General features: G+C 40.2%; 1 protein-coding gene and 1 long non-coding RNA gene across 6 annotated transcripts in view; both read left to right on the forward strand.

The window, feature by feature from the left end:
- The window catches only part of LOC120550855, a 118,404-nt gene extending 111,639 nt beyond the window's left edge, over positions 1-6,765 (forward strand). Inside the window, exon 4 of the long non-coding RNA XR_005637793.1 lies at positions 6,598-6,765. This is a non-coding gene — a long non-coding RNA (uncharacterized LOC120550855). The remainder of the gene's footprint in view (positions 1-6,597) is intronic.
- A 21-nt stretch (positions 6,766-6,786) lies between these two features.
- Positions 6,787-26,364, forward strand: part of LOC120550851 (thyroid hormone receptor alpha) — a 37,878-nt gene continuing 18,300 nt past the window's right edge. For 2 of the 5 annotated variants that reach the window (XM_039787751.1, XM_039787756.1), the window contains exons 1-3: positions 6,787-6,971; positions 24,849-24,910; positions 25,352-25,408. In XM_039787751.1, the coding sequence (XP_039643685.1) occupies positions 6,916-6,971; positions 24,849-24,910; positions 25,352-25,408 (175 nt within the window). In that variant the 5' untranslated portion in view covers positions 6,787-6,915. Of the gene's footprint in view, positions 6,972-18,051; positions 18,601-24,848; positions 24,911-25,351; positions 25,409-26,364 lie in introns of those variants that run through there. The other 3 variants (XM_039787752.1, XM_039787754.1, XM_039787755.1) reach the window with 3 other exon arrangements.

Genomic DNA, 26,364 nt, shown 5'->3' on the forward strand with positions numbered 1-26,364 from the left:
AGTGTTAACTAGAGTCACATGCAGCGATGTTTCTGTTGCCTGTAACGTCCGTTTTCGGAGCATCAGAGGGCAGAGTAGGCATTTAAGTGACACCGAAATGAGGCACTGAAATCCGCGTTGCTATTCGGTCCCGTAGATACCGGTCGTTAAGGCACCGGTGCCGTATTAGCACCGGGTCTCGGTACCCAACCCTAGTAAGGAGTTAGCATGTTTGCACTTCCGGTTGAAGTCAATGGGTTTTTTTGAATGGGTTTTTGGTTTGAAGCCTGAAATAAGTCCTGTGGTTAACACAAGCTTAAGAGATTTTCACATGTTCTACAGCAGTCAGTTAATACCCCACTCTTGAATTTTGAATCTTTTACATGTCTAAAAAAAGGTTGCTAACAAGTAGCTAAATGAGACTTTTGTCTAGAATATCAAACGCCATTACACCGAACACAGAATCCCATTTACTCAGTGGTCCGCCTTTACAGCCTTGTTGTGTTTATACTTCTTTACTGTATAGAACTGTGGGCACTAGCTAGATCAGGTCACGCTAAGAGGAAATCTTCTGTAGAAGAGGTAAGCGGGCAAAATCAAATTTCAAGTTGAAAGCTTAGTGGTGTTGAGGTCATGGGACCATGGTGTCGTTCATTTATAGGCTTACGTTAGCCTATTATTTCTGGCGACTGCATTTACGCTTCTAAAAAAATTTGTCAAAAAAGTGTTCATTTGTGAAGATTATCTTGCTAAATAAAAAAATCGGAAACATATTTTCTGCAAATGTAGGGCAAAGTTAACTTCCCGGTTGGCCTACAAGATAAGTCGTCCCTGCAGCACTCTATTTAGAAACTAGCAATTACAGTACCCTAATATGACATGACAGCAATAACATTCACACTTCAAAGCTGCACAGTACAAGACTCAGATCTTTTTGCCATTGAGCAGCAAGTGCTGTTTCCACAGCCAGATTTATCTTGCTACTCTGGGAATCGAACGCCAACCTTGTGGTCGCAAGCCCACTTCTCTCACCTTTAGGCCTGCTAAGCGTTGCAAAATGTACTGATAAGGTTAAAACAGAAATTCATGGATGTGTGCGATATGTGTATAAGTGACTTGGGGAGTTTTTGGACTTGGCCCCAAAACTTCATCCCAGAACTAGGTTGGAATGTTTTTATCTGATTGAGAGAGGAGAAGTGCAGGGTGGTTTTCAAACAAAACAGTCCTTCCAAACCTTGGATCAATTATGCAGCACACATTACATCCGAGGCTACTAATATGCCAACTATATATCCTTGGAAACAAGCTAGTATTATAAAAAAAATAACTTGTGTTAATGCAGTTCTTTTGGTCCTCCTACCAAACAAAAAGCAATGAAAAGATGCCCTTCATAGATGCTCTTTATTCCCCGTTCTCTTTCTGCTAAGGGTGTCAGGACTTTAGCTCACAAACGAACAAAATAAAATTGGCTCCGCTCTCATCAACACGCATCCCAAACGTGTGAACACAACGCTTTCTTCCCGGTGTAGAAATACATTTCACACTGGCCTGCTTTGTGCTGAAGAATTCACCTCTTTTTTTTCTTCTTTTTTTTCTCTCTACTTTCTGAAGAACACAGGGACATCAATCTTTTTAGCCTGGAACAGAGGAGAAAGAGAGCAGGTCATGTTTAATTAATTCTGAACTTCTCCAGACATCAGCGTGCATTCACTAGTTATTCTTTTGATACATTATAAAGGCTGTATTTCAGAGCATGCAATTAAAGGTGAACCCTGCTCGAGGGATAATGCCAGTTTTTTCAATCCCAATTAAAATTTCTAAGATGTATGAAGGGAAGAGAATCAAGGTGCATCTGGCAGAGACATGTGAGGGGTGTGTGTGTGTGTGTATTGCTAACTTCCACTTTACTGGTGGAATACAACCTTTACAGCATGTTTGGTCCTCCTAAATGTTGAATGCTGTAAAGAAAAGGTACACAACCAACACTATGCGAGCTTATTTAAAAAAAAGAAAAGGTTCAGTTTGACTTTAATTTCGAAATGTCGGCTGCACAGCCTGACGATTCCTGGTTTTAGAGAAGAGATTAACCCTCGGGTCAATAAAGCAGTTTTTTCGCTAATATCTACATGTTTCTTCAAATGAGGTGGGACATTTGTTTATGTATTTGCTGGTACTTCAAATTAATTTCAGTTGCTTATCAAACAATAGGCCCTCTGTCCCGGTGTGATAAACAACAAATTGTTTCTGCTACAGACACAAACAACAGCACTGAGGCTAGTGCCACTTGTAGCAGCAGTCGGTGTGATAGAGAGAAGCCCTCCGATAAAGCACACTCCATTAGTGGCAAGTCTCTGGTGTTTTATTTCATTATTGTCTTCTTTACCATCAAACCACAATTAGTCCTGCTCGGGTCAGAGTGGCAGTCAACCTTTTTTCATACCAATCATGGAGTGTCACTGGTTTGTTTGTGTGTACAAGGGGTGTTGAAATCAATCATTGCATCCCGATGCGGACCTGGACGATTCTGCATCGATGCAGTGACAGACCATGATCGATTATTGCCTACTGATGTTACTTGTTGATTTTCTGGTCGCTGCTTTTTTTTGTGCCTTTTGTCTGTTGTCTGCTGTGTTCAGACTCCGCTACATTCAGGAAGTGTCCTTTTTTTAAGAGCAGATACAATAAAAAGAGGAGTTCATATATATCAAGTCTATATCCTTCACGTTCCACTTCTGAGATTGCTCCGGTGCCGCAGGAAATTCTGCCTGATGCATGTATGTCCATTTATTTCTGTTGGAATTTTAAACTCTGGTGGATTTATGAGGACTATGGATAACTGCTCCTCAGATCTCTGCAGGGTAAATCCAGACAGCTAGCTAGACTATTAATCAATTTATCTTTGCAGCTCTAATATATATAATGCAGCTGTTTATCCCATGACTGAAAATGTGTTTAACAATGGTTTGACAGAGTTCACCCTTTCACATTATCAGCTCAAATCACGTCATAAAAGTTGAGCCACATCCTCGGTGACCCCACGTCTAGCAGAAGTAGCTACGCCTCTTATCTCGACCTCTCAATGAGCCATAAATAATTACGTCATGGCTTTTATAGTTCCATTAAAAGCTTTTTAACACTGTTGTCAAGTTGGTGCAGCTCTTTGTAAATCTTAACACCAGAGTGTATTTTAAATCAGTGGGTTTTTACACTTGTAGATTAAGCGATTTTACAATGACATACAGTGTGGCACCATTTATTTAAAGACTAGAAGTAGGTGTTTAGTCAGTGCAACTAGCTTTGAATTGAAAAGTCACTGCTGCTATGAACTAATTTATAATTTTTGCTTTTCAATTACCTGTCAGTATCTCTGATATGTGTGCAGTTCCTTTTGTGACTCACAAGGATCACAGCGCAAAAACAGTGTCAGTCAATAAAGTATATTTAATCGTAGAAATATTTTACAACTGTTACATTTTATTTAAATTATTTTCTGAGATGCCATTAGCACCGCACACAAGGTTTTGTGGGTGTGAATCACCTTCTGCTATAATATGACTCGAAACAAACTCCTTTGCCTGCAGAGAACTGTTGTTTTGAATATGGCCTGTAATGTCTATATTAGCACAAGAGCAATAATATCAGTCATCTCTAAGGACATTCTCATGCTCTTTATCCCACTGTCTGGATTAGATAGAATTGAACCAGGGATTAGCGGTGGAAAGCATAATGCCTTCCTTTGACAACAGTGGAGGGAGGCAGGGGCTAATGGATCAAGACTCTTTGAGTATACAAACACACACACACACACACACATTCACACAGATCAGCTGCTCATCTTAAAGCTACTTAACCCTGAACAAGAGGTGGCATTCCGTAGAAGTTTCCCAAGAACTAGCCAGTTGTAGCAGCAGTTAAAGGTGCTAGAGTTCCCCCTCTGGCCTCCAGTTTAACTTGGTGTGTGACTCCTAGAATGTAATCTGCTGCACGTGGACATGTTTTCTCTTTCTGACCCAGTTGTCTGTATCCATATTTGGAGGTACCAGTCCGATTTATTTAAGTCAGGTTTTAATATGTGTGGTACTACTGATTAGACTGGGGTCTCAGTTCTAGGCAGAGCTCTCCATCTCAGTGACTCATGGCTTGGCAGCTTCCTCCCTAATACCCTTTTAAGGGAATCCATCACTCTTTATAATTAGGGTTGGGCAATCACACATATATATATATATATATATATATATATGAAATCGTCACAGGTCGGAGTTGAACCCTGGACCTCTGCATCGAGGCATAAACCTCTAAATATATGTGCGCCTGCTCTACCCACTGAGCCAACCCAGCCTTTGTATTAAATTTTTCAACAGACTTACTGACTCATCACAGTAATTAACACCACAGTGAAAATACACTAGATTACATACAAATTAGTCTATATCCATGACGTTCCACTTCTGGGATTGGTCCGTTGCCGCTGGAAATATGGCTGGATGTCCTGACAGCTAGCTAGACTATCTGTCCAATCTGAGTTTTCTGTTGCACAACTAAAACTACTTTTGAACGTACACATGTTGTGAAAAGCCTATTTATATGTCTGTCACAACAAAATAATTAAAACCATAAATGTATGCATTATGGTCATTCATACAAGTGAACAAAAAATACACTTTTTAGCAGCTTTATATCCTTGAGGGTGGCTTGTGTCCCAAAGTGTCCCTGAGCAAGACACTGAACCCCAAGTCCATGTCCACTGCTCCTAATACTTTAAATTGAATGCAGTAATAGAGTTTCACTACATTGTACTGTGTGTATGTGACAATTAAGAATAAAGTTTGATCCTTGTGTATTTTGTTAAAAAACAAAGCACTTGTGTTTACAACAAGCAGAACACCTGAAGGCAACACTAAACAGGCCAAACTATTTCCCAAAGCTATTTTCAGTCCTTCCAGAAAAATGCAGAGTTTTTCTGTGATTGTTGCGGGCAAAAATCCTTGATTATGCGGCACGTTTTCTTAAAAAATGCGATGGAATATGCAGGATATTTATGCAATTTTATGCGATGAAATTGCGTGAACTTGCAAAAACTGCGGTTTGATGAAAAAGAGAAAAAAAAAGTGATTCCCCCATTTCGATGATGTTCACGTCGCGTAATTACGTGACTTCATAACGTTCCCATGGCAACGGGAAAATGGCTGCTCTTGTGTGAAGTAAACGCAACATTTTTCAACTTTATGCTAAGATACATGTGACTTTTTTGCAGCGAAAATGCGGGGATTGTGAAAACATGCAAGCCCGTCATATTTTGCGTGAAAAAATCAGCAATTTGTGTGGCGTATTTGAAAAAATACGGCCCCCGCATAAATATGCGGACTTTGGCTGATTATGCATTGAATTATGCGATCGCATAATCACGTTTTTCTGGAGGGACTGTATTTTGCAGCGGTACTGGAGCTCCGTCCGGTGCTTAGCATCACCCAAGACCATTGTGATTGGTTTAAAGACATGCCAATAAACCACAGCATGTTTGCCAGACCCTCCTCTTCAACGCTGTGGAGGAAGGTCTGGCAATGCGAGACTACATACAAATGAACACACATAAAACCACATAACAAAAGGAGGGGGGGAAACAATAGGGGTTGGGGGGGTTGGGTTGCTCAGGGAATCTATGCTTTCTGCTTGGGTACAATTCTTTGTTCGAAGTAAGAGAGGAAGGGCTCCCAGATTCTAAAGAATCTTTGCTCAGAGCCCTACGTGATGTGTAGGCGGACCCATTTCCAGTGGGTCAACACCAACTTCCGTGCCAATAATGACAGGATGGCCAATGCATCACACTGCAGGCCTGTGAGAGCCAGCCTTACGGGTCATTTTCATATCGTCCAACCGTGGTTACTTGAGATCGCCGATAGGTGATCCAATCGCTAGGGGGGGGGTGGCCGCATGGCTCAGCGTCTGATAGAGCTTTGAACTAATCAAACCTTTAAGCTTTACGATACGATACGATACAACTTTACTTTCTGCAAGTGATACAGTTAAAGTTACATGAATAAAAAAAGAGTGTGGACATTTTATTCAAAATATTTAAACATAAAACAATCTTATTTAATAGCAATGTCTCCTCTATTCAAACAGCTCCCTTTTAAAAGTCTGTGTGTCTGTGCTTGGTGTGACAATATCACAGTATTACCTTTTTCCTTTAACATTATTATCTTATCTTCTATATCAGGCATATGGAGTACAGAGAGGCAGGGTGTCTGATCAATGAGAAAGAGACGGCAAACTGGTTTAAAATCCAATCATAACTTGTGATTAACAGGGTTTAGCGAGCGGACATGCCGCTCCGCCAGAAGCGTCTCTCAATTACACAATTAATTGTGAAACATGCTCGTGACATTTTCCCAGTTTGAGTGTCTTGTTTTGTCTGCCCAACAGTCCAAAACCCATAATTATTCAATTCGCTATCATAGAAGAAGAATAACACCAGCAAATATTCACATTTTTAAAGTCTGAAACAGTGAATTTTAGATAAAAAAAACAACAACATACAAATTAATTTTTTGCCGATAAACTTAATAGTTTCAGCTCTCAAGACAGTGTAATCTGACTGTGTCTTTTGTTCTCTTCCAGATTGGATCCCATTCCACTCTCCACATTCCTGGGACTGATATCCGCCTCAAGCCCCTGGCCGCAGTGCCAGTTGTAGACCTCCAACATCTTCCACACTTTGCAGCAGTTTCATAGCGAGCCCACCTCACCTCAGAAACCTCTGGAAACCCCCACCACCCCACCCCTCCCCCACCCATCCTCCCCAAAAAAAAAACTAGGGACAGGACCCTGTCATGTTTCACTGACGGAGCCCTCCCAACCGGCGAATGAAAAGTGTGCATCCGAGGGTGGGGCTTGCCTCAGTCTCTCATGATTGGCTGCTGGATGGAATTAAGGTGAATGGAAGACGTGCCCAAGGAGCAAGACCCTAACCCATCAGAGGGAGAAGAGAAACGGTGAGTTATCTGTTTTTACAGACACGCATTTGGATGTTTCCAGAGCAAATTCTCCACTTATTCAAAAGGCTTTTTTTTCTGATCGCTCAAGCCACACCAAACCTTTGCCTCAAGAGCCCTCACCTCCTGTCTTTCCTGATGTAAACACACCTCTGAAATGAAGCAAGCGTAGCTTTCTGTTATTATGTAATGGTGTTATGTATGGAGGTTTACTGAGGACATCCAAAAAAGAGAATCTTTGCTTTTGACTCTCTCTTTTATCGTCCAAAATCTTTCCCATGGTGGACCTTTTTTTTCTTTCCAGACAAGTTAAACAACGAAGCCACCTCTCTCTTCCTCACTGTCTCTCTCTTCCTCACCGCCTCTCTCTTCCTCACCGCCTCTCTCTTCCTCTCTACTAAATTGTTTTTCTGAGAACTAGGCTTCAAGCTACATCAGACCCCAACACTCCCCCTCTCCCTCTCCCCCCATACTCCTTCATTTCTTGAGAATCACAACCAGTCAGGCCAGCCCAAACACAAACAAACACTGCACTGTTTAAGCCCCCTTCTCATAAATGAAAACATAATATTAGTGGAATGGAGCCTCTCTCGTTGTGCCGCTGCAAGAGGGGCGGGGGGGGGGGCCTCTGGGTGAATGAAAGCATTATCAGTCGATATCAATCTGCTTTGGCTTTGAGAGGGGAGCTCAGTTAATGTAGAAAATCATATTATAGTTTGAAGGGACGTTAAAAAGTGAATCTCTCTTCCTGGGAAAGTTGTAATGTCAGATGTTACTTCCACAAGCGTGTCTGGACATTTAAATTATGGATCGGATGTGTACGAAGATCATGGAAGCTACGGACGGACAGACGGACAGGCAGAGAGACGGACGGATTGATTTAGAGTTGTTGAGGAAGTAAACACTGCAAGCAGCATTTTGCCAAAAGCCTATTTATATGGCTGTCGCAAAAATCTTTTTTGTCAACAAAATAATTAAAACAATAAATGTATGCATTATGGTCATTCATAAAGTCAAAAAATACACTTTTTAGCAGCTTTATTTCCTTGTGTATTTTGTTAAAAAACAAAGCACTCGTGTTTACGACAAGCAGAACACCTGAAGGCAACACTAAACAGGCCAAACTATTTTGCTCTCTCTGCGTCTCTACAATTTAACTTAAATGTTTGTAACAATAACAATATCAGGATGGGTTTATGTTATTATTACCATGTGGAGAGATTAGCTGGCTGCCTAGAGTGCAGCTCAGCTCCACTGTGTCTCCTTGCACTGTATTACAAGCTTGTGTTAAGAAAGTCAATCCGGCAGGGCCTGGAGAGATTCCTCAGCTAACATGAACACCTGTCAGGAGATTAACAGCTCTGGCACTCAGGGACAGGAACAGTTGGTGCGGTCATGGATGTAAGAGTCTGTTCACCGGCCTTTCTTTTTTTATATCTGAGATGTGTGGGTGCAAGAATTCGGTGTATCTCCGCTTGTGTTCCAACACCTGTACCGAGTGGTGGCTGCAGCGCTTTGCACCTCACGGGTAATTAAAAGCACAAAGAATTAAGCTCTCGGGACTTGAGACTGGAGCCGTTGCTGCATAGAGTTTGATGTCAGCGGTGTGTTCGGATTGAATGCGGATTGTGTTAAATCTCTGCCCCTCCTCTCTGCATGTTGTCATCCTGTTGTTTTGAACTGCTCGGGCTCTTTGAAGTGATGCTATGGTTACCAGCATGCAGCCAGGAAATACACCTGTACCAATGGATTGAAGATTGTTTGATAAGTGCTCAACCATATATTTTGCATAAATGTGAACAGATTTTCTGTCTGACAGTCAAACATTAGATACATTAACATTGTCTGGGCTGCTAAAACCAGAAAGTTTGAGGCTTTTTTGTGTCAGTTTGCTTCTCAAAGCTTCATGTTTTGTTGGCTTGATGGCTCATTATGATGCATAAATTGTTGTACAGTGTGTGTCATGCTGGATTTAGTTCAAACAGGGAACTGTAGTTGCAGCTTGCATCACTTCATGACACCACACAGATGATGCAAGGCTGCTTGCAGTGTGTTGCATTAACAGTGGCAAAGGCTTACGCCGCAGTGGTGTGTGTGTGTGTGTGTGTGTGTGTGTGTGTGTGTCTGTGTGTCTGTGTGTGTCTGTGTGTCTGTGTGTGTGGTTTTCTGTATCCAGGAATCTTTGTTGTTGATGTGCTTCAAGAGGCCGCCTGCTTTTATCCACTGCACTTATCTGAGAGCCTCCACTCAAACATATGAGACCAGATGATAAACAAAACTGAGAAAAGAGTGCAATTGTTTTTTTTTGTATTATGTATCTGGTGTCCCTTGTCTGTTTTTAATTGTCCCTTGTCTATTTTATAATTTTGTAGTTAGGGCTGCTCGATTATGGAAAAAACACATTTTTACGTTCATTTTTGAAATCAAGATTATTTAACAAAATTACTCAATGACCTTTTGGGAAGATGTTGCATTTATTGAACTTGTGAAACAGTTAAACAAATTGACAGTGAAAACATCTTAAAGTGTAAATTGAATGTTTTCTTTTTTTCATTCAGAACACAAGACAAAATAAGAGTTTAGTTGCAAAACCTACTGTGCAAAATAAGAGTTTTTCTCAATTACATTGTTTTCATGATCTATAGGATCTGAAATCGCGATCAAAATTGAATTGATTGCACAGCCCTACTTGTCATGGTGTGCCATCTTGGCCAGGTCTCACTAGAAAATGAGACTTTAATCTCAAGGGACTTCCTGTTACAATATGTCATTTTCTGCCTCTTGGGGTCTCTCAATCAAAACTATAACAAAAGACTCCGTTTGGTGAGCTCATGAAGTAGCGTGAGATCATGGGAGTCTTTACCACCATTGCCGTTATTCCAGTCAGCGTCTCCCGGTTGGAGATCCCTTCAATGTTCGGTCCCGGTGATTAGTAACAAGCAGTTTCACATTAAAAATCTGTGTTTCTCTGAGGCTGAAGGTGTGCAAGCGAAGCTGCTGCTAACAGATTGTATCTCTAGTAACTTCAGACGTTTGGTTTAAAAATCACCATGATCTAAAAAGTGTATTAGGGCTGCACAATTAATCGCAATTTTATCAAAATCGCAATGTGGACTAGTGTAATATCCAAAACGCAGAGGGGGGAGCAGTGTTTCCTCTATGTTGATTTGACATTTCTGCCCCCCACGGTATCAGAAATAGGGCTGCATTGTTAGAGTGCATGTTGGAGAATAGCGCGTCACTCGGCAGATAAAGGGAGAAAGGAAAAAGAGACGCTGTCCAGATGATAAGTCAGTTGAGATTGTGTGTGTACGTCCTTGAGAACTGTAAATCGTATAACTTATGTTGTCAGTTCATTTTAGCCTGGTCTTGCAAATTTAAATTAAGTTAACTGGTGATTATCGTTGTTTGTATTCTTCACCTGCTAGCTAAATCCACGTGGCTGTTGATTCGATAGTGATTGCTGAACGCCCTTGCTCACCTTTGTATTTTAGGTGCGTTATTTACATGCTGAAGTAGTTTCACTGCATTAAGATAATGTAATTAATAGTTGGTTTATTGTTATTTGCTACAGAATGCTTAGCCTATATGTCAAGATCAAAGTTGGCCTATATAGTAACTAAAAAAATACAGTTCAATCACAACTGAAAATATGCCTCAGTGTGTGTGAATAGAGGTGAATAAATATATTTGTTTGTGTTGCAGCGAAGTGTCTGTTCCGTTTCATTGGTGGGGGGTGTTTGGACCTGCCCCCACTGCTAAAAAAAAAAAAATCCTAAAGCAAACACTGTGGAGCAATATTTGTATGAATATGCAAAATATGTATGTCAAACCATTCTGTTGGGCACAGAAAATGGGTGCAAAAATCACACTATATACTGTATATTTGTTAATGAAAATGACTAAAATGATACAAAAATGTAGCCTAGAAATCTAGACGCACCCTAGTGGCAGCAAAATTATTTTGCAGCCAGGGGGGTCTAGGCACTCTCCGTTGACTTGCGAGCTGGAAAAACCAAACTCTGGTCAGGCCAATCACATCGTGTATAGAGTCGGTGGGCTGTCTTATGGCTGCTGCTGCTGGGAACAGCGGTCTTCTGGAAGACTTGGAGTTAAGCTTTTCTTTGAGAAAAGAACAAAGAACGGCACAGAAATCTTTCTTTAAAAAGGAAGATGTGTTCGGAGTTTTGCCGACCGGAAAGTTTAATCTATCAACTAGCTTCGCTACCTTCTTCGTTGCTCTTGTTGGTTGTAGCGCTATCTATGTCCTATTGCGTGCAGAGGGAATTTGAAAGACAGCCGTTTATCCCGCCCCTCGGATTGTGCCCTGTCAATGGTGAGTTCCCAGACCCAACATCTTGATGTGGGTCTGGCTTGTCAGGCTAACAAAAATGATCATTCCCTCCAATATCGTGAATCATATCCCAATTGCAATATCAGTCAAAATAATCATAATTAGATATTTCCCTGATAACGTGCGGCCCTAAAGTGTATTGTAAAAATGTGACTGCTGATGCTTACACAAAATATGTTGTATTTTAGCAAAATAATGAAAGCAGCTGAAATGCAGAACTGAGAACACTTTAATATCTGTTTATTTATTGCAAGTATATAGATAGATAGATAGATAGATAGATAGATAGATAGATAGATAGATAGATAGATAGATAGATAGATAGATCGATCGATCCCCAAGGGGAAATTCAAGGTACCAGTAGCTTACAGACATCACACACAACATACACATACATCATAACAGGATGATAAACTAAGAAATAACAAAAAATAAATAAATCCACATGAATAATATGGAAAATAAAAAAAAAGATACTAAATAAAAAATCCACATTAATGTACTAAGGGATGTATAAGCATGAGACACTTGCAGTGACAGGGCAATTATATTGTGCATAAGGTGGTCTGTGGTAAGGTGCTCTATGAGAGTGTGTGTCATGGTGATAGTGCAAATAAGTCCAAAAGTGCAAGGATACAGGATAAAGGGAGGGGTTGTGCATATGGGCTAATATAGCCAATAAACCGTTTAAGCAGTAAACAGTGGGCCAGTGGACACTCAGTACATAACTATTGTTATAGGAGGTAGTGGAAGTGGTGGAGAGGTAGGAGAGGCAGACAGACTGAGCAGTGAAGTCTATCTCTCCTCTTCCCTTTTGTGAAACATTGTAGAGTTGTATGGCCCTGGGGACAAATGACTTCCTCAGTCTGTCAGTTGTGCGTGGCAGTGTGCGTAGTCTTGAGCTGATCATGCTCTTCTGCCTAGTAATACCGTTATCGTGATATTCGACAACGTTATCGCATTGTGCATATTTTCCTCATATTGTGCAGTCTTATACACAACTCATGAATATATAACATAGGTCTAGTCGTTTTTAGACATTTTAATGCTGTAATGTGACATATTCTACCCTTTTAATAAAGGTTTTATATATATATATATACTGCAACGATATTGTAGGGTTGACTATTGCTGCTTTCACAAAATATTTACACAATGAGATTTTTGATAAATAATCATCAGTAATGTGGATATAATGACTAAGTGAGTAAAGGCAAATAATAGAACAGTTACAACAGTCTGGTGAGTTCAGAAAATGACATCACTTTACTGTAATGCAGCCTTTAAAACCAGGAAAAGACACAACTTACTCATATCACGATATCGATATAATATTGATATATTGCCCAGCTCTAATATGTGTGTGTGTGTGTGTGTGTGTGTGTGTGTGTGTGTGTGTGTGTGTGTGTGTGTGTGTGTGTGTGTGTGTGTGTTTTATATATATATATATATATATATATATATATATATACAGTGCCTTGCGAAAGTATTCGGCCCCCTTGAACTTTTCGACCTTTTGCCACATTTCAGGCTTCAAACATAAAGATATAAAACTGTAATTTTTTGTGAAGAATCAACAACAAGTGGGACACAATCATGAAGTGGATCAAAATGTATTGGATATTTCAAACCTTTTTAACAAATAAAAAACTGAAAAATTGGGCGTGCAAAATTATTCAGCCCCCTTAAGTTAATACTTTGTAGCGCCACCTTTTGCTGCGATTACAGCTGTAAGTCGCTTGGGGTATGTCTCTATCAGTTTTGCACATCGAGAGACTGACATTTTTGCCCATTCCTCCTTGCAAAACAGCTCGAGCTCAGTGAGGTTGGATGGAGAGCGTTTGTGAACAGCAGTTTTCAGTTCTTTCCACAGATTCTCGATTGGATTCAGGTCTGGACTTTGACTTGGCCATTCTAACACCTGGATATGTTTATTTGTGAACCATTCCATTGTAGATTTTGCTTTACGTTTTGGATCACTGTCTTGTTGGAAGACAAATCTCAGTCCCAGTCTCAGGTCTTTTGCAGATTCCATCAGGTTTTCTTCCAGAATGGTCCTGTATTTGGCTCCATCCATCTTCCCATCAATTTTAACCATCTTCCCTGTCCCTGCTGAAGAAAAGCAGGCCCAAACCATGATGCTGCCACCACCATGTTTAGTGGGGATGGTGTGTTCAAGGTGATGAGCTGTGTTGCTTTTACGCCAAACATAACGTTTTTCATTGTTGCCAAAAAGTTCGATTTTGGTTTCATCTGACCAGAGCACCTTCTTCCACGTTTGGTGTGTCTCCCAGGTGGCTTGTGGCAAACTTTAAACGAGACTTTTTATGCATATCTTTAAGAAATGGCTTTCTTCTTGCCACTCTTCCATAAAGGCCAGATTTGTGCAGTATACGACTGATTGTTGTCCTATGGACAGAGTCTCCCACCTCAGCTGTAGATCTCTGCAGTTCATCCAGAGTGATCATGGGCCTCTTGGCTGCATCTCTGATCAGTCTTCTCCTTGTATGAGCTGAAAGTTTAGAGGGACGGCCGGGTCTTCGTAGATTTGCAGTGGTCTGATACTCCTTCCATTTCAATATTATCGCTTGCACAGTGCTCCTTGGGATGTTTAAAGCTTGGGAAATCTTTTTGTATCCAAATCCGGCTTTAAACTTCTCCACAACAGTATATCGGACCTGCCTGGTGTGTTCCTTGTTCTTCATGATGCTCTCTGCGCTTTAAATGGACCTCTGAGACTATCACAGAGCAGGTGCATTTATACGGAGACTTGATTACACACAGGTGGATTCTATTTATCATCATTAGTCATTTAGGTCAACATTGGATCATTCAGAGATCCTCACTGAACTTCTGGAGAGAGTTTGCTGCACTGAAAGTAAAGGGGCTGAATAATTTTGCACGCCCAATTTTTCAGTTTTTTATTTGTTAAAAAAGTTTGAAGTATCCAATAAATTTCGTTTCACTTCATGATTGTGTCCCACTTTTTGTTGATTCTTCACAAAAAATTACAGTTTTATATCTTTATGTTTGAAGCCTGAAATGTGGCAAAAGGTCGAAAAGTTCAAGGGGGCCGAATACTTTCGCAAGGCACTGTATATATATATATATAATTTAACCAACAATTAACTGCATATTATAAATTTTTCTCAGGCAACAATGATTCTGATTCAATTACTGAGCCGATAAGATGGAATTGTTGAAGGTAATTCAGCTGTAGCATTACATTAGTACTTTACATAGTGTTCCCGCTTCCTTTCGGGTATCTGTGCTCATCAGAATGTTTTATTCACCGCAGGTACGACCTGTTTCGCTCAGCTGTTGTGTGAGATGGGTGGTAATAACTCTGCAGCATGATCTGTGAATACACTCAAACCTGTTTGTGCAGACAAAGGGAGGAATATCTGTCTACCGAACGTACACTCACACATGTAGAGAGAAATAGGAACTATCTCCTATCAAAAGAAAACATTTGCATCTTGACACACTGGGAGAAAGTGTGATCCTTTTTCACATAATGCATTTAAAATGTTTTTTTACCTCCTGTGACATAAAAGTCAGGTCTCCCTGTGTTATCCTCCTCACTGCCTTTAATGTCGGCCACAGCCCCCTAGTCTCTCTCATGTTCAGAATCTTCCCTTTTGACAAGTGTTTTTCTGCCCCGAGACAGGAGGAAGTCCTGTCGTGCGCGGGTCAGAGGCATTGTTATTTGTACTCTGAGAGCTACTGTACTGGACGTACCTGTATCTTTTGTCAAAGGATTAAGGTCTTTTGTTTGGTTAATAACTATGTTCTGTATGCAGTATATGGGCGTGTACATGAAGTACTGTATGTGTTAGGTGTATACATACAGTAGATCTACTGGGGGTAACACAATAGCACACCTGTTGTGTCGATTGAAATCTGTGGAGTATTAGATTTCAATGCGTATGTTGCGAGGTGTGTCTTATATTTGAAAATGTAATATTTTTGGCGATGGAACTGTTACTGAAAGATAACCTCATCTTCACCTGCGTCAGATCACTGCAACCTTAGTTATCATGGAGATCCACTGTGGTTAAGTGTGTAAACCAAAATTCAACTGGCAATTTTCACCAATTTGAGAGCGAAAAGCAGCAGGTGTGTGTGTGTGCGTGTGTGTGTCCGTCTGCGTACGACTCTGAATCTCAACAGGACTCTTAACAGCCGAGACCACAATTACAGAAAACTGTTAGTTTTAAAGGTTACAAAATGAGAAAGAACAACGGATTTCTGATCGTTGAAAGGGTGGGCACACCTGCACTAATGTTGCATTAGCACAAAAGAATTTGAGCTTTTGAGATTTAATGTGGATAATAAGTGTGAATGGATAATACTGGTGATTTCACATGGCTGCATGAATTACTGCTCCAGTATATTGGGTTTTCCATTTAAAATGATGGTAGCTACTATCATTAAATGTCATTGTGCAAAAGAACAAGCTGGAAAAATGCATCAGTGCAGTGTGATCAGTGTTTTGTTTGTGATTTTGTTCACTGCTAAAAAAAAAAAAAAGTGCAAATGCAACGACCTATAAATCGAAATATGCAAATAAGCTGCCATAGATAGAGATGCAGCTGCTGCAGACGAGTGAAAGTTCATCTACACAGCATTGTTTTGCATCACCACACCAAGCAGCATAGTCTACCCGGTGGATTTAAGGGCAGGTATTCCTGCTAACTTGGGACTTATTTTTATCAAATACAATTAAAGTCTACAATTTAAAAGTCAAGTTCAATATGAAAGATTCATGTCATTTCTTTTTTCAAAATGACCGATATATTTTCATATTTTTTTATTGAACAGAGTGGTTAACTTACAATCCAAATGCAGTAACATAGAATAAGGAACAGTGTTCCCAAACAAATCTCCTATTACAGAGTCCCATCCCCTGTCCCTCCATCCAACCCCTCACATCCCCCCATGAACCTAGTAGCCAGAAGTACAAAGTTGAAAAATAATTGAAATTGGCAAAAACAAGCACACAAAATAATAATTATAAAAATATAGACATACACAAAGAAAGGGGGGGGAAAGGACTGATTCATGTCTAGGAAAAGGTTAGTGGTTGGATGCAGCGCCAGATTGCTGGGGTTCATTAAAAATGACCGATATTTTTGTTTAAGATGTGCACGTTTGTACATTAAACATTTGGAAAATGAATCCTATTTTTGGGTTTTTCAAAATATATATAAATGATTTAATTCAGTTATAGAGATTTGTTTTTAATGAATCACTTAACAGTAACTATGCATACCATTTGGGAATATTTTAGAAAAATATAGAATAAAATTTAAAGAAGCAAAATACACACAAACTGATTGATGTCACCTCATTGGAGCTAAATACAGGCTATTTAGCCATGAAGTCTGTATAGTTTCATTGTACCGGATGTATTTTGAGGATTTAGCTCAATGTTCAATATTGAAGGTTATGTGTGGGTTGCTGTAAACTTATGTGTATTTAGACAGAGGGAGTTGTCTTGCTTTCACTTAGTGGCATGCTGCAGTAATATCCCCTTCTTGCTTAGCCTGTAATTTAGACAGTGGCAGGATACATAAGGGAACAAAGTGTCCCATTAGTGCAGCATGTATAGGACGGGACGGACCCAGCTGTAGGCCTGTAGCATGCATGCTAAACAAAAGGCGACTGTGGCGCTAAAAACATAGGACAGGGATCCTCATTCAGACGCTGTTATGGATATAATTCTCTGGACTATTCCGAGTATCTCTGTATTGTTCTGTCTGTTTAAAGAGCATGAGCTCAGAGCAGGTGCCTCTCAGTCTTCTTCACTTAAAGGGTCAGTTCACCCAAAAATAGTTGTATCTAGCTATGCAGATAGTTTGGGTTTTATTTGCCGAGGTTTTGAAGTCTGTGAGATTTCTGGCACCACCCAAATATAATGGAGGTGATTGCAATGAAAATGAAATTAAAAAAATTCAATAGCAGCATATTTTTTAGAGAACCTAGAGGCTATTTCTTTCAGGACATTGTAGCCAGGGAATTGTTAATGGAGAGCCACATGTACAATACTGTTACATTTCATTATTTGCCATTCAGAACCATAATACATAAAACCCCAAACAATGTGAATTGCTAGACACTACTAGAGGTATCTGTTTTGTCTTGGACTTTTTGTAAATTGGGTGAATTTACCTTTCAACGTATAAGGCTGGCAATATTTCATATTTGTCTTATTGTCAACAAATTCCATGAAAAGAGCAAACAAGTTATGTCTGTGTATCTTCATCCTCTTCCTCTGTGCCATAGAGCTCCATTGCTGTCCAAAGACTATTAAAAACTCATGAGTGAGCCACACTGTTGCACTGGGTGACATGTTTGACTTAATCCCAAACACACCGTCCGGCTGCCACAAATACTCACTAGAGCACCAAATGTAGATTAATCCGCCACTGAAAATAGTCCCCAACAAATGCACTATTTCCTCTCGTTTGTTTGCTAAAAACTTCAGTGAGCCACTGTTTTTGGAAATTACTGAGCCCTTTTTTTTTTTTTTTTTTTTTTTTAGAATCTATATATTTGTGACCTGAATTTCCCCAGTGTGGGATCACTAAATTTGATCTGATCTTATTGTTTTATTAAGGTCTCCAGCAGGAACCAATGAGTTTGGGACTGAGTGCCACAGACCGGTTAGGCAAGATAGAGTATTTAGAGACAGACTAAACAAATTGTTGGTTTTGATCTTTTGGTGGGATTTGTTGACAACAACAAACATGTAAAATAACAACTATGTTATCCTTTAGGTGTGCCAACATGAGGGGAATTATCTTTAATGACAGATACTTCATTGACTGGTGTTGATCGCTGATTTGCTCATGCGCGCTGCTTTTGCCTTAATGAAACCGGCACCTGTCCTAAAATAGTCGAGTCTCATGAGAGTGCTCAGTTACCTGACAGCACAGCAATTACATGTTGGATGCACTCCACAGTCACAGGTGTAGAAGCTGGCTGTCCTCCAATCAGGGTAGACTGGGTGGTACTAGCAGCAGAGCAAGAAAGTCCCACAGATTAGAGGAAGAGGGAGGGAGAGGCAGAGTGTATTTATGTCGTTCGGCAGGCTAAACATAGCACAACTGGGTAGAGACGTCAGGGAGTAAGAGAGTGAGAAAGACAGCTAGACAGAAGTCTACGTATGAGAGCTGTGTTACAGCTAGTTACTTACATCTGCCACTTCAACTAGCACTTTTCCTCTGCCATGCATATTTTACAGTCCCACTGCATCGTCAGGTCAGCACTGTAAGTCTTTTTCGTCACATCTTTTTGGCTCATGTTGTTCTGTATTCTGAATTTTGTTTTAGGCTGTTTGTTGGTACAGCATGTGTACATATTCTGAACAGGTATCGGGCCATATGAATCATATTGTTGCTAATAAATGTCAACGTTAAGTTAACATTGAGTGTCATTGTGTGCGTGTGCGTACGTGCGTGCGTGCGTGCGTGCGCGCATGCGCGTGTGTGCCGGAGAAGCCAGAGGGGGAAAAGTACAGTATGTGTGGGGTTGGCTCAGGTTGCCGAGAGTGCACACAGTGTGCTGGGCTACTCAGCGTTGTGTTGCAATCCCTATCCCGTCAGATTTTGAAAGCTGAAATTTGAAAAGCGATCTGTGGTATGCCTGCACTGCACAGGGGCATCTTGCCCCAACCTGCAGAACCTTGCATTCCTTGAAAAAAAAATTCACATCTGATTTATGTTTTCATTCATGAACAGGCGTACTTGTATTCGTCGCGCATGTGGCCTCATGTTCACCGGCTGTGTGATATCATTTCAAATCCTGTCAGGCTGGCAGCTTTTTTGCATAAACACCCAAATTAGTGTTTCTTTCTGTTCGGTTTGCTCAAATGCTTGTTTAGAGTTGTGCTTCAAACCATCATGTTAAACAAGAAGTTAATTATTTTTCACACTAAAGCGTATTGGTGCTGCTCTGTAGTCATGTTTTTGTTTTCTTTGCTTGCTTCTTAGGGCCACTTGACACTGTTTTTCTCCTCTTTCCACTGAGAGCTCTTAGAGCGGTGTAAAGCACTAACCAAGAGTGCTAAGCTCCTCTTTTAGCTGCAAGGACTGCTAATATTTTCATTAGTGCTATTTTGGGATTCATCAGATCTTAATAGTGGGTTAGAGCTGGAACCTATTCAGAGAGCCGTGATTTGTGTTATCATTTCATTATTGTACCATTGCTGTGCTAATTCTCTGGCTGTTATTATGTGTTAATCATGTGTCAAATGTGTGCTGTGAAAACAGTGCACAGCTCAACTGAGGGAAAACAAAGTTTAATATTTGGCAGGTTGTGACCTATACACTTACATAGGTGTTTTTTTTTGTAAACGCAGCTTTTTCTGTGCGTTTTGGCCTTTCGTCTGTTCGTTGGGAGTTTTGGATTTGTAATGTCACAGTGTGTGTCGTTACCTCCTTTGTGAGGCGTCACAAAAAAAGGCGACATTTTGTGCAATGGCGGACGTGGCCAAAACAGCGCTGGTTACTCGTCCACTAAATTGCGGAACAGAGGCGTCCGAATGCACTACGTAGCGATCGCTGCGCCCTTGCAGCCAGGTAGCCTTCCAGCGATTGCTTTTTTTCAGGCCTCTGATTGGCCTACATCATCTTTTTTGTATGATTGGCCAACATTGCGTTTGGATTATATTCCTGCCTGCTCTTGACAGTGCTTCAAAGTGTTTTTGCATTTTCATGTGGTTGAACAATATTTTTAAATGGTGCTTGTGTGTAAGGTTTTTTTTTTTTTTTAGATCAAAAGGAGGGGAAAACACAGTTTTCAAAAATACCCATGTAAGTGTGGTCTATAGGCCTGTGGTTATGAGTGACCTGTTGTTGGGATGCAAGATCTCAGTACAGAGATGCAGAGAAGGCATAGTTGTCGTAGGAGTGACACAGAGACATGAATCAAGAGTATCTGTTTATATCCACTCTGCCTATGTTTCAATCTTCAACATGCTGTCACATGGGAAGACTGAACTGTCAAATAGTTGTCAATGTGACGCTTGTCCCCTCCAGCAGCTGTAGGGTTTGATGTGGAAGCCAATTGGCAGAGGGAGAGATATTTACCTTTGAGTGGCAGTTAGTAAAAAAAAAAACGCACATTGTGTTTCTGCTGCTTTGACAGCTTTTTATTCTGTTTTCTCAGCACACTGACATTAAACGTTGTCCACAAATTGAATGAAAAGCATCGGCCATGTTCATAGAGTTCTCAGATCTCTTAACTCGTTAGATTGTGACATTCGCACCCTTGCAACCATTGCTGTGGTTGAATGCAAATAAGTGTTGCTTCACAGGCAAGCGTACTGACACCTTTAGCTTTTGGAGTCATGTCAGAAGTCCTCCATTCTCTTCCCACATGCCACCATGACAGGAACATTAAATCCTTTAGTTTCTAATAAGATACTACACGCACAATCGCGATAAATCAAGCGTTACCTCACTAGGCTGTTTAGAAGCTTCATTTAATGCCCTGCTAAGCTATCTGATGTATTCTGAAAAGGGCAAAGGAAACCATAAGTGAAAACAAGACAGTGCTATAATTGAAGCCAAGGTAAAATGTGAAGGGCAGTTTGAGTTGACATTTAAGCTCAATTACAGCAACTCCTGAACTTAACAGGCTATTATATTGTTATGTTTTTCTAGGGGCAAACATTGTTTGCTGGTGTGAAACATAAAAACATGCTGGCTTAAGAGTAGAATAATAGGACTGCACGATCTGAGTTTTCGTTATCCGGTAATTATGAGGACCGAAAATTCTAATTGTCTCCCTCTGCACAATTTGAATTGTGTTAAAGTAGGTTACATTGATTTGTATATCTTTTGTTCCATTAACAACAACTGTAATGATGTCAAAAACATTGAACAATCATCTTTATACATTTACAAATCACTGTAGACTGTAGCATATGCGATAAAGTAAAAACTAGATGTCGCGTTCTCGCTCTGATTGAATGCAGAAGACTCCAGTAGATTTACAACAAACGGCGACAAGCAAGCGGGAAAGCCCTGGCGAAACAGGGAAATAATGTGAATTACTTTATAAAACCAAGCAGCGGCTGGGCTAACGTAAAAGAAGCCAAGAAATTGTCAGCGAGGACGAGTCGGCACCAGCTACAGCACCTCTCTTTAAAGGTGCACTATGAGTTCCTGCATGGTTTCGCCGCAATTTAATTTTTGTCTCAAATCCTAGGCATCTCTCCTTTTTCCTCCAGTTACATTTGAAAGTGCAGTTTTCTACTGATATTATCTGAGCCTTTCACAATGTGTCTATTGCGCCAGTTGATATCGCGATAACAATAAAAAAACAATATATTGCGCAGCCCTAGAGAGTAATGTAGAAGCAATTAAATATTGTCTATAAGACCGTTTGATTCACATTAAATCTCTACATTATAAAGCATGAAAACAAGAATATGTTTTCATGCACTGAGTGACTTGAAACCCATGTTTTTCCATCACTGAATCCCAGGTCCACAGTACGTATTAGAAAGTAACCAATTAGAAAATAACCAGAGATGCTGGTATGCATACTTAATTCACAGTGAGTTATCCCGCCATGCAAAGTACAGCGGAAACAAAATAACTGCACCAAGAATGTTCAAACTAGTACTTAAACCTTTGCTTTCTCTTTTTTGTCCCAAAGTTGATTCAAATGTAGCTTTCTAGAGTTGTAACTGATACCTCTTTGTACAAAATGGCAAGGAATGGTGTGACAGCAGACAACAGCCAAACACCTGTTGCCGAGCGTGAACTTGGAAGCAATATCTCAATTGGGAGGAAGATTTTAGACTTATTTTTATATCACCATGTGGGTTCACAATGTGGATACATTGACTAAGTGGGTAAAGGAAAAAAAACCTAAAACAGCTAGTAAGTCTGGTAAGTTCAGAAAATTACATCACTTTACTGTAATGCAGCCTTTAAAACCAGGAAAAATCAACACTTGATACACAATATCCAAAATTTAAGACGATATCTAGCCTCATATATCGATGTCGGAATAATATAGATATAAATATTGCCCAGCCCTAACTAAATGCCTCAGTAATATAGTCAGTACCTTATTAATATATAAAGTACAGGCCAAAAGTTTGGACACACCTTCTCATTCAATGCATTTCCTTTATTTTCATGACTATTTACATTGTAGATTCTCACTGAAGGCATCAAAACTATGAATGAACACATATGGAATTATGTACTTAACAAAAAAGTGTGAAATAACTGTAAACATGTCTTATATTTTAGATTCTTCAAAGTAGCCACCCTTTGCTTTTTTTGATAACTCTGCAAACCCTTGGTGTTCTCTCAATGAGATTCATGAGGTAGTCACCTGAAATGGTTTTACCTTCACAGGTGTGCCTTGTCAGGGTTAATTAGTGGAATTTTTTCCCTTATTAATAAAAAAAGCAAAGGGTGGCTACTTTGAAGAATCTAAAATATAAGACATAACATTCAGTTATTTCACACTTTTTTGTTAAGTACATAATTCCATATGTGTTCATTCATAGTTTTGATGCCTTCAGTGAGAATCTACATAAATAGTCATGAAAATAAAAAGGAAACGCATTGAATGAGAAGGTGTGTCCAAACTTTTGGCCTGTACTGTATACAAATCACAAAGGGATTTATAATCTGTACAACATATGACACCAGACCTTTGATTCAGATAGGGAAAAACTTTAAACGGTACAAAAGCTCTTAAAAAAATCAGAAATAGCAACACAGGACGTACCATTCCTCCAGATCATAAATAACATACTGTACTACAATTCCTTCCCAGAGCAAATGTAACCTGCAGGCCTGTGTGTTGCATCTTTACAGAGTGGAATTTGTATTAATGGTGCTAATGGAGTCCTGCTCCATCTCCTGGAGGGAGTATTAAAGAGCCGCGGTGTGGGAGGAGAGCTGGAGGCTACTGGGAGTGTCTGAGAGCAGAGAGCTGGACTCTTGAGATTCAGAACACATCAAGCATTGATGAGGAGCACTCACTGACTGACTGACTGACTGACTGACTCTCTCTCTCTCTCTACCATACTCTCTTTTCAGACATGTTTTTTTTCCTCCTCCCTTCTACTTAGCTCTCTCCCTTCTCCATCTGCGCACTTTCATAACCCTTCAGATCCGCCAGTTCCTATCAGTGCTTTACATGCCTTTCACATGTGTCAGTGTGGTTTGAGGTGTGTTTCTGAGTGTACCTGCTTGTTGAGCATGTTGCTGATGCATAATAGAGTTGCTGTCTTTGTGTTGCGTCTGTTAATGCGAGGCTTTCCCATGTGTATCCTAATAATTAGGCTGGTTTTGGGGGTTTAATTGTATCGGATTCAGATTCAGAGCACCCTCAAGAACTTTTTCTGCCAAATACCTCCCTATGTCCCTATGACTAAACCTTTACTTGTCGGTCTAGACACAGCTCTTTTACTCTTTAATTTAATTTGAGTACCAGATGGTTACCTGTTTGGGATTAGGGTTGCACAATGTATCAATATCAATCGTCATTGCATTGTTGGTCAAAGGTCGTGACAGGGCCGTGTTGGACAGCTAGGAGTTCTTTGCCACCATGGCAGCTAGAAGGCTGCGACATATCGCGAAAGACACTCTGAGATATTTTATCAGTAGAAAAAAAAAACTACACTTTAAAATTTCAATTCAATGTTAATTTGTTTAATAAAAGAATGTTTATTTTTTATGTGACCGTCTGTTTTTCTTGTATCACTTGTGGTTCCTTAGATTGTCTCACATTTAAAATAAAATCTTAAAAAAATAAAAGAATGTTGGAAAGGATTTCCATTCATTTGTTTTAATTTCAACATGTTGTGTTAGAATGCAGAATACTGAAAGCAGCAGAACCGAGTACACTTTAATATCTGTATATTTATCGCAAGTAATATGGTTATTGCAATATTCAACAGCATTATATTTTCCTCATATCGCGCAGCCCTAATTGGGACACAGGATAATGTAATGCCAGAAGAGAGAAATACAAAAGTTTCTAGAAAGGGTCCTTTTTTCATAAAGTTCGGTTTATTGTTGTGTGTTCTAATTCTGTCCTCAACCTCCTTTACATGTGGTATTAACATATATACATTGGTATAACATTTGATCCTTACCTACCCGCAAAAAAAAAAAAGTTCTCTAATCACGAGCCTTTGTATTTCCACCTGGGGGTTAATGAGCATTCTCGTTAGCTCGATGGTGCAGCTGACGGACTTGTCAACAAACGTGACGTGTCCCCTGCAAGGGAAGCAATGCTGTCCTGCTTACTTGTTCTGTGCTTTGCAGTTTCAGATAGCAGGAAAGGGTGGAATTAGGTGACTTGTTGAGCAAATGTCTTCCTTCATATGTAGCCAAACTGGACAGATGGCTTTTCTGGCTGATCCAGTTTAGATCAGCTTGCAATGTGTTTTATGTGCGTCTTTTTATTCAGATACATAAAGGTTGAATATATATTTACATGCATTTTTACTTGTTTTTCTATTTCTGTTTTTCTCTCAGGTGGCTCAATGGCCCGAAAAGGAAGAGGAAGAACAGCCAATGTTCGTTGAAGAGTATGACTGGTGAGTAACTGATGGGTGGTGTTTTGATAATGGGGAGAGGGGGGGTGGGTGAGGAGAGAGAGAGAGAGAGAGACTTTCTAAAGCAGCGCTGCAGTGGCAGCTGTAGCAAACAAACCTCCACTTTCGTACCTGAAGTGTGAATGAAGTCTGAATTTTTTTCTTTTGTCTCTTTAGAAACACACCTCTCCTTTTTAGAGAATAAAAGCTCTCCAAATGCAGGGAACCTTTCATTTAGAAAAGCTATATTTTGATTCATTTTTGTATTCTTAGAAACTTTTTATCAAAGGAATATTTTAGCTGTCAGTCTCACCACAGTGAATGCATGCAGTTGAGTGACTGCACAGAAGCTAGTGGTCCAAAGAGAAAAAGTAAAACAAATCTTGGCATCTGTCATCAATAAACGAAAGCCTTGTGCTCTGTCTGCTTTCTTGTTGGACGCAGCACGTTGTCTGAGTGACAGCTCCAAATCCCCCGAGCTGAAAGAAGCGAGTAAAGAAGGTAAGAGAGAGTGATGGGGACGGAGGTAGGGTGGGAGGAGCACCAACATAAAAATCTACAGGATGGTTGATTTGGCATTCATAAAATATACTGTATATCTCCCAAGGCCGCTCCCCTCCACAGTGAACTCGCTTATTGCCTGCCTCTCTGCATCACTGCTGGAATCTTGTACCACATTCTACCTGCCACGGTTCATTTCAACTGGGAGAGTATGACAACATGTCAGCCTGGTTGTATGGGATTGAATTACAGACACTGTAATGATGTCACCTTTTTCCTGCGGTAGAGTGGGCCCTCAGCCAGACTTTGGATGCTTCAACAGGCTTCCAGGACACTAAAGAGTCTAACGTGCATTGATGTTGGTCAGGGTTTCGACCACATTCACAGCTCATAATCTGGATTAAGTAAAGAGGCATATCCCTGTCAAATCACTAAAGAGGTATATTACATGTGAAATAAAAAAAAAATGCAGTTTACTCTGAGATGACTAGATCGATTCTAGTGTTGAAATGATTAGTGAATGAATTAGTGGACGGACAGAAGATTATTCGACAAATTTAAAAGCTACACTCGCAGTGAGTGACACACCCACAGAGAATTATCAGCTGACTCTGCAGTTCCACTGAGCGTTTTAGCATCTTTAAGCTCGTCGTTTTAGTTTCACAGTTCTGGTTCACGGTCACTGCTGCTGGTGCGTCTTTCGTCCTCAGAGGTTAAAGTAATCGAAGAAAAATATTTGAAATGTGAGTGCCAGTCAGGAAAGGGACAGTAAACACAGCAGTAGTGGCCGCACTAGATTCTGTACAACAGCTGTGTTTTCAAATCCAGCTTCGGTGTACAGTTTTGTGTGCCCTGATTTCGTCAGTGTTTACAGTGTCGAATGTCACCTCACTGTGCTGTTAACATGCAAGGACCTCGGAGCAACAGTCCTGAGACTCCTTCAGGGACCTGATACC

Source organism: Perca fluviatilis, chromosome 21 (assembly GCF_010015445.1).
Source record: "Perca fluviatilis chromosome 21, GENO_Pfluv_1.0, whole genome shotgun sequence".
In the NCBI taxonomy this organism is placed as follows: domain Eukaryota; kingdom Metazoa; phylum Chordata; class Actinopteri; order Perciformes; family Percidae; genus Perca; species Perca fluviatilis.